At 40.4% G+C, this 9,623-nt stretch overlaps 1 protein-coding gene across 3 annotated transcripts in view; it reads left to right on the top strand.

Moving 5' to 3' along the window:
- The first annotated feature begins 4,450 nt into the window (after positions 1 to 4,450).
- Positions 4,451 to 9,623, top strand: part of LOC118791359 (connector enhancer of kinase suppressor of ras 2-like) — a 70,167-nt gene continuing 64,994 nt past the window's right edge. For all 3 annotated transcript variants that reach the window (XM_036548698.1, XM_036548697.1, XM_036548699.1), the window contains exon 1: positions 4,451 to 4,832. In XM_036548698.1, the coding sequence (XP_036404591.1) occupies positions 4,769 to 4,832 (64 nt within the window). In that variant the 5' untranslated portion in view covers positions 4,451 to 4,768. The remainder of the gene's footprint in view (positions 4,833 to 9,623) is intronic.

The raw sequence follows: 9,623 nt of genomic DNA, 5'->3' as shown, positions 1-9,623 counted from the left end.
TTATAAAAAATGAGCCAAACTGCCCAGAGCCTCTTTGTCCCTGAGGAGCAATACTACCATAGGCTTGTCTAGCAATCAGCTTTACTCAGGTGATATAATACTTGGTTAGGTGGCACAGGGGCAGAGGGGGCTGCTCCCCATGTCTGGGACACACCCTCCACTGTCCAGGAGTGGAGTGCTGCTGGACAATGGAGAGCACTGGCCCTACTTACAGACAGGATGACAGCTGCAGACAGTTCTAATCACTGCAGCTGTTGCTTCTGGCAGGCGCAGCTCCTGCCCGTGTCTTTCTGGGAGAAGCCCTGGGGACAGCTCTCACATGTCTCGGGCACCAATGCTAATGCTACTAAACCCTTGGTGACTGTGATTCCTTCCACACTGCAGATTAGCAATATCTCTAGCTAGAGGAGGCTTTTGGATGCCATGGTGGAGGTGGCAAAAGCAGTACCATTGGACTGCTATTTGGGTCAACCCCCACAAGGGCAAATAGAAGTCCTAACCATGATACATCCTGCTCTAAAACATGTTCCTCATGCTCTACAGGGACAGAGTGTGTTATAACATTCATACAACACCTTGATATCTTATCTTAACTGCCAGGGTAGTGCGAGATATGTCCCTTTGAATGCAAAATCACATCAGCTTCTGCCATGAGTGCTTGCGCGCAATTTCTCTGTAGGTCCCTATGTGCGATCTGAATAACTCCCCAAAAAGCCACCTTGGAAAGTATTTGTGCACCAGTGTGTTGGGCAACCCCTTTGACTTTTTTACTATTATTCTGTCAACTAAATAGATTGGCATCTTTGTCAGTGGCCACCTAGTGCATAGTAGGTTGAACCAACCCATGCTACCTACTTAAATGTCTTTCTTTTTGCTTTTTGGATCCCATGATTTATGGATGGTGGTTTGTGGTGACATTGGTCTGTTGAACGGAAATGATCAGGTAATTTATGTTTTAGTATGGTTACATTTCCTATTAACAGCATTAACCTTAAATACTAGAAATATACATAATTACAGTATGGGGGTGTTTGCATTACCCTTTACAGTACAGTACAATAATTAATTATGCATTATATCTGTAGGCATTGTATAGAAAATTCTCCATTACTGTATGAGCACCTCATTAGCCTTTTGTGTGATGGCCCTAACATCTGCCCTTTCGGTATAGTAGTGAAAAGGACACTTATCCTTGGGTTAGAATGCTGTTTGCTGAATGGACATTACAGCACAGCACAGCAGCAGTTTTAGCCTGAAATAAGCAGCTAAAACTGGTTGAAAGGTAGGTGCTTAACAACAATGCAATAGTATGTCTGCCAAGCCTGTGATTTATGTGCATCATTGCAGAATAAACATATATGGCCAGTTACACATGCAGGGTGGTAACAAAACCTTGTGGTTCCAAATTTTAGAGCTGTCTCAACACTCCAGACCAGAAAAGGATGCAATTAGTCACAAACAATATCAATTTTCCATTTTGGTCTTCTGAAGAGGCTCTTAATCTTTTTTTATTTTATTTTGCTTTAGCATAATGAGAATGAAATAATGAAAATAATAATGAAACGAAATAATTATGAAAATGTATGGTGTAAAGCCTTAAGAATAGAGAAGAGATATACTGAACACACAATATAGCGACATAATCCAAATTATGTTTCATCTTCCAATATTACACTTTTGCCTTTTGTTCCTTTTTCCTTTAGCAATTTAGCAATCACCTCTTGTAGAGATTCAAGACCTATAGCAATGTGCTAGCATAGTGCAAATATAACTGACCATTTTTATATAGTCATACATGGTAGACACACAAGACAACAGAAAATTAAGTAATAATGCATACAGAGAATGTACAAAGTCACACAAAAACATGTTGTGGTAATGTATGGTAATAAGTTTATTATTGACTGTCTGCTTTTTAAAGTAGCATTTTCTTATGGTTTAAATGATTTTTTGTACTTTACAGCTAATAGAAGGGAAATGTATTTTGAATAGATTTTGTTGTATTTTTATTTGGAATATACAAGGTCCTAGGCATAACAGTATGCTGTATCTCCTCTGTTAAAGATGTATTTATGAGTGAATCCCAGGGAAAAGGCCATGGTTATTCTCATTGTGAAATTCTTTTGTGAAGTAGGAGTTAATCTAATTTCGTGATAATATGTTACACAGTACTAAACTTTTAATTCCATTATTGACTTGTTTAAGATAGACCTGATAATGTTTTTCAACTCGAAACAGCTTTTGAAAGGGAACTATTCTCTCAATTGGTCACAAGACCTCTCCTGAACCCAAATTTAAAATTTTCCTGAATTTCTCAAAACAAAATGAATATGTTACACTGAAGCATTATGTCACTCAAAACTGTGGTATATCATGAATAATGGCACAGCTAGGGCATGTTGTTAGGCACAATGAGAATGAATTAATAAATTAATCAGTAAAACTTGTTAGCTTTGGTGTCTCTTCTTACTTTATTTAGCTAAGTCATCTAAGTAAATCTAAGTAGCACAATGATATTAAGATTATGTACAAAAATTCCATTTCCCATGGTACAGTAGGGAATATAGTCATAACTGGAACACAGATTGAAGAATAGGAATGATGAGTCAGAACTAACCATTTTATAAGATCTATTTCAGAGCTACAATATATGTGGAAATAAAGTAAGTATTACAAAAACAAGTTATCCATGAACAATACAGTTTCATTTGTTTAATAATGTCAAATTAGGAAGTTTGATTTTTTATGTGAAACATTTTGTACAATTTAGAAATTTAGTATTCAAAAACATGCAAAATGGATTTCATTAATTACATTTAACTACAGATTTTATTGAGAGAAGTTAGCAACTGAAGTAGGCCTACAGATATTTAGAAAAGGAAAACAAGATGTCAATATTACTTTTAACATTTTTATACTACAGAAGAAACAGGTATTGTCAGCATCACAGTTCTACAAATCCAGATATGGAGTAAAGCAGTTAAAGTTTTTGCCTATTAAAATCCTGCAAAAAAGTCCAGTTTTTTATGCTGACTTCTATATAACACTACTGTATTCAGACCGTTAGCTTCCATGTATACTGGTATAAAAGCACAGCCCATGACATGTCCAATCATGACATTAACTATAAAGAATTGCAATGGCCTAAAAGTCATCATGTATTTTTGTGACAAAAATAAGATAGTATGACATTGTTTTAGTTTTCTAATAAACATTAGCAGTTTATGTCATTGAAGTTAAGGGAAATAATGATAATAAGTAAATCACCATTATCATAATGGTATGGTGGTATGTTGGGAACATTCAACTGAATTGTTCATGTGCTTCAATGTTTACTTTGAGTAATGTATTTAAGCAAGTGTTAAGTTTTATGTAAGGCCCAGTTGTTAAGTGGAAAACTAGACCTACTCTGGAAAGGCATGGTTGTGTATTAATATCTAGTAGTAGTAAGTTTGATGATGATGATTTTCATGATGATGAAATGACACTATTGCTGTCTCAGTTCAGAAGTAATTTAAAACCTCCGGTAAAAGTCGTCATTTTTTGGTGTTCATCATGAAACCTATAATAGTGCGAGGCCCAAAAAGCAGCAGCTTCTGTGGAACCGTACTGTATGATTATGACGTCACCACGGATCCACATTGTACATCGTAACAGCAGGGGTCGCTGTCAGTTTTTGTCGGGATTTGAGCCTACTCCACACTATCACGTTCAATTTATTTATGCATTTATTGCCCTTATACGCATGGCGACAAACTTTTTTCAGGTATATTTGGGAGATTTCTTTTAATGACGTAACGTTTTGACAAAACTCCGTTCATGATACTTCTCTGTGATTAATTTAAAATCTGGCAAAGATCTACAAAAAATGCATTACCCATCATAGGTCACCCCGTATGGCTCTATGGCTACTCTCCCAATACTGGATCAGAACCAAACTTCCACTCTAAAGATTCGCTTTTAAGTGTAACGATTCATAGACTGTTGAAATGCACCTGGCAATTTCCTTTCTGACTCATACACTTTGCACATACCATTGTTCAACAGAAAAAAAAAAATCCAAATCAAATTCACTAATGGATTATATGTAGTGATCACCACTTGTTTAAATCAACAAATGCATTTCGGTATGTGATAATGTGAAATACGAAGTTCCCTAAAACACTGCGATTAGTCATCATGGGGGATTTTGCTTGTGGATATTCATGTATGTGCATAAATGTGTGCATTAAACCACTCTACAGGAGGGAAGGGTTCCCTGCCTGACATTCAAGGTGTAATACCCTTTTTTATGTGACGTATACTGAGCTCTCTTCGCTTGTCCTATGCGTTTTGCTTTGCGTCACTCTTTGGTCTGCCAGTGTAGTACAATGTTTAGTATTGCACCATTCCCTATGCCTCGCCGTACGGCTGCCCGTAGTGTGATGCTGCGGCGTGCAGGAGAGAGAGGAGGGAGGGAGTGCTAGACTTGCTCGTTCACAGCAGCCTCTGTTCTCTACAGGACTACATAGAGGGTCGGCTGGCTTTGGGGGAGTGAGCGGCGGAGATAGGGAGACAGAAAGAAAGAGCGAAAGCGTGCGTGTGCGCGTGGATTGCACCACCGCATCCCCTCCACACAACCTACAACCAGCCATGCTTTGAACGACTGTCTCAAATTTACCCGAGTTTTACGATTTTATGCATAACTGCAGTAATAGGGGGTTTTAACGCGAAGTAAAGCCGATATATTTGCGCTGCCGTGAATTCAGAAGATACGGTGACATCGATTATGGCATTAGTAATGGAACCTATAAGTAAATGGACACCCAAGCAAGTATTAGACTGGATGAAAGGTAAGCACGTTCATGTTTTTTCATTAACATTATATTGCTCGTGTCAGTGTGATAAAATGTATGTTAATCAACGTATTGCATCTGTGCGCACTGTCGTCTGCATTTGGCATTCATTATTTTAACGGCAAGAAGCCAATGGGGCTACTGCATTTCGAAATAAAAACGCATTTTCTTTTGCAGTGAAACATCGAGCTTTGTATGTGCATAGCCTGCTCTAATCTGGAATATTTATTTAATGTGGCTGCCATCCTCATTAACGTATGGTCTTGCTGGAGAGCATGCACATATTAGACGGGTTGAATTTTGGGCGTGTGGTCACTGAACTGTTCTTTAGGCAGGTTAATCGGTTGAACAGGTGACTTACCAGGCTCAGAGTAAGTTTGGGGTCATGCCAGAAGGATTACATTTTTAATGTTAGTTATTGGTCGTCAGTGTGCCGCCCCCTCCCCCTCTCACGCACTCTCTCCTCTCATTCTCCGGCTCTCTCTTGTCGCTAGTGCAATCGCATTAAAGGTTAGCACCATGGACAGCACAGACGTACCTTGTATGGAAAATAATACGGATCATTCTATTTCTCAGTGTAGACTTGGCGGGAATCGCGGCTTCAGTGCTGAAGCAGACTGCCATTGCATGGGAGAAGATGAATAATCGCACATGTGAGGAAGATGTTAGGGAAGGATGCATCCTATGTACGCATGCATTCTTTCAAAGTAATAACGTGCGCCAGACTTGTTTTAACAGTAGGCTAACCTGAAAAAGACTGCGTCAATGATCTAAACCCACCCTCGTCTCCTTTGGAGGTAACTCCTTGGAATAATTAACGTATTCCCAGATGATCGACAAAATCATTTCCATCGTACAAATTAGTTTCAATAAACTTGAAATGCACGGTCAATATTGGCTCTACATGCCAATTTGGCACTACAACCAACAGAACTAAGTAGGTCAGGATACACTTTTTAAGCATAGCGACTGTAGCTCACGTCACGAGCCGAAACATAGAAGGTGGTAGTTATGTTGCTACTGTTGTTCTAACGTGGTAAAACTCTGCCACACCAGAGGCGTACGCTGCAGAATCAGTCAAATACTTTTTAGGGGAAAATGGGCATGAGATTATAAGATTTTGTATTCTTTTCGATGGATGAGCTATTTGAATGCATACGTTTACTGCTTATCGGGGGAAGACCAAATTGACAAACTAGTCTGAGCCAACAGGCCTACAATTTACGGTTCCGGGTGTCACACATTGAATAATCAACGCCATGTAAAACGAGGGAATGTGCAGTTTGCATTTAAAAATGACCAGAAAAGGGAAAAAAACACTTCTTCTACTTCTTTGATTATTATCATTGTTGTTGTTGTTATGTTAAAATAACAGCTGTTTTGGAAAATACTTAATCGACTAAACATTTCACATTCAACAGTGAACACAAATATCTTGTCAAGTTGGCCTGTTTGGTTAAAAAATACACGAGCATTCAAATTCGTTTTGGAGGGATATTGTTAACTGCGCCAGCTGGTGTGTGGATTTAAGATTTAGGTTGTTAATACGTGCTGTGGACCACTTGCAGTGTTTTGACGCCGGGACCCTGGCAGCGATTGAGACTCGCTTTATACCGCCGTTACAGTGTGGTTCCAGTGTGGACGGCATGTGTCATTAATTGCCTCCAACAACACACGAGAGAGTGCATTAATGTATATTAGCAGTATTTGGACACCGAGATCCCTTTCACGCAACCAAGCTCCGGGTCCTAACTTCACATTGGAATTAAAATGCCAAATGTTTATGTAAAAACGACGAATGACTCATATCTGTTTGTTTGGTGTGAACGCCCACGTTTGAGGACTTACCCATTTATGCACAGTCGTGCGTGTTCGTGTAAATTCACTAGAACTGTGTAGAAAAAAAATATTTCTAATTTTAGTATAAAACGGTTAAGTGGTATTACCCATTTCGTCACAACAGAGCTAAGTGCGTTTGTACGACTCATTGGCCAAAACAAGACGGTTTCTGTTAATTACTCTCAGAGGTCTCTTCTTATGCTGTTTGATGTAATATCTTGCTGGTGAATTTGGGTTAAGATCATTCTGCGTTGCTTTATTTTTTCTTTCTAAACTTTAAGTCAGGGCAAACAACACTCAGTGAATATGGATTGAACTGAAAGGACAGAGAACTGGCAGACCAGAGAAGGCATTGTGCCCTGTGATTTTCTGAAGTGAAACCTAATTAGAAGTATTGACCGCAGTCTTTGATGATGTATAGTCCATATTTATGCATTATATGATATTAAAAATACAGAGCAGATATAACCATCGATACTGTACAACTGACTAAATGAAACATGAATTACTTTTGCAACACCCATCATTAAAATACTCAGTGCATATCAGAACAAGAAGGAATGACTATTGTCACTTCAATTCTGTACTTTGGGATTCAGTCTGAGGTCCAATGGTCAAATCTGGCACTTTGCCAACATAATTAATGTCCTTTGAAATAAGCGGTTTACCCGCTGCAGAAAATGTGGATGGCCATTATCATTCATGTGTCAGTAGGCAAACTGAATTGGCATATTGAAAAGATGGTGGAGCGCAGTTGTTCATAGGGCTGCTTGGAGCTTGAGGATGATGCATGCCAGAGTCACTAGTGAGATTACACACCCTTTTGGTTGCTTTTGTGGGGTGGAGAGAAAGCTCTCATTGCAATTTTATTCATGGAGTCTAAGTAATTCCACCATTCATTAATGCAGGGAGAGAACCAGAGGCAGATAATTATGAGGGTAACTATGTATTGCATTCTTTTCTGGGTCTGCAAAATATCTCTGTAGATCAGCCCTTTAACTCGTTGTGCTCAACATCAAAAGCTCTGTTTCTGATAGTGGTGATGCCAGAAGTATTCTGATTGTCTGTCGTATTACGAATATTCAGAAAGGGCAATGATCGGTAACAGGGAGAGGTTTCTCAAAGTGAAGTCCATAGCTGAAAATGAGTATCATGTTGCGACAGACAATTTTAAAGCGTCTACCACATGCATATACTGACTGATGAGGCATCTTTGATGTATGGTTGGTGGCTGAGACATGTACAGATCTCAGAAGATGCTGGTTGAGAACATGAGCTACCTGTGAAAACGTGGGCATGATTATATGCTTGGTACTGGAGAGGTTATCTCTTGAAACGCCCTAAGAATGCTTTCTTGAAGCTGAAATAGGTTAACGTCTGGTGTTGCCTTATATAAAGCCCTCCGGGGAGGGGCACACTCCCTGTTCACTAAACACAGAGTTGTCTGAGAAAAGGTGGCCGCTTCATGACCCTGTGGGATCCTGTTACTGAGTGTGGAGTGACGTGAGGGGAGGAATCCACTGAGAAGAGGCGAAGGTCCCCCCAAGGGGCAGGAGTGCTGGAGAGGGAGTGTGCAGTGAGCTTGCAGGAGGGACCCTTATTTCCAGAGAACTGTACCTTGAGTTTTGAATCTCCGATTGCACAACAAAGCCACATCTCCAGCTGGATGAGAGGGAAGAGAGACTGCCCCTCTGGTAAAGTTTCAATTATAGGCCAGGCTGGTGCGACAGAGGCGGGCCGTGGAGACATCCCACTCTGTGGAAATTGAATTGTATTCCCTGTGACTCTCACCATGCCGATATGCATTAGGCCCTCTGTTTCCAGAGAGTGTCTGTGATTAAACTGGGCTGAATATTGGGAGAGCTGCATGACTCACTGCCCTCTGCTTCTCCCTGGTGCTCACACACTGCAGACCATCAAACTAAATGTGCCGTCACTTCTGAGCGAAAGTGCCGCTGCCGCCATCGTCACCGTGGCAACCGATCCCAGCCCCATCATCGTGGAAACACAGGAGGTGTCTGAAGATCGGAGCAGTGGCGGAGTAACGTGGGGCCACAGACACCGGGCATCACACTTCACTTCACAGAGCAGTGCACTTTCAGTGAAAGGAGTGGAAGCATGAACATCATTGCTTTGAGTGAAATGTTGTTGTACTTGGCCAGCGCATGCTGAATCCCAAATCAACAAGGAAGAATGTATTCAGAGAGACTGTGTATGTATGCACATGTGTGTGTCTGAATTTGTGCACTTGTACTTGTGTGTGTGTTTGTGAATGCATATGAAGCTTTGCACTGTGGGAAAAGCAGAGATGGCCTGGACCTCCCATTGAGCCAAACTTTACTCCACAGCCTCCCTAGAGTTTAGCCCAGCTCTGCCTCTCTCTCTTGCCTCTCCCTGCTGAACCAAGCAGGCTCATTAACTAAATCCAACAAAGTCCATCTCTCCTGAAATGTCATTAATCCTCAGTGTTCCTGCGGGATCTGTCCACTTTTGCTTTCAGCTTCTTTTCTGTTTTCTTTTTTTTTTTGGAGTGGGGTTGCCTAAAATGTGTATGAATTTGGCATGCTTTGCTAGAGTGAGAGGGAGATGAGAGCAGCACGGAGGGGTGGTACTGAAACTAGGACACTGCGTAATGAAGATGATAATGTATCAGAAATGGAATTGCCTCAGCAAAGTCCCAAGGAGTTCATGGATTTAAAGCAGTATCTTCTACCAATGTGGTCCTTCCAGATATCCCCTGTATAAAACCCAAATTTTTATGGCATCTAGAAGGATCTAGAGTCAGACTTCAGTTTTGATTTAAAGATACAAAACCATCAAGAATCAGTGTTCCTTCTTCCCTCAGGCAATATAAGTCACACTTTTTCAGCATAGCATAGAAGTGGGATTTAAAAAGGTGTTTGTGGCTTGTGCTGTATAGTACCTGTATTTCTACAAAGCGATGCAGTC

This window comes from Megalops cyprinoides, chromosome 16 (assembly GCF_013368585.1).
Source record: "Megalops cyprinoides isolate fMegCyp1 chromosome 16, fMegCyp1.pri, whole genome shotgun sequence".
NCBI classification, from domain to species: Eukaryota; Metazoa; Chordata; class Actinopteri; order Elopiformes; family Megalopidae; genus Megalops; species Megalops cyprinoides.
The sequence above is the reverse complement of the archived record's forward strand: the minus strand, read 5'-3'. Positions and strand labels throughout refer to the sequence as shown.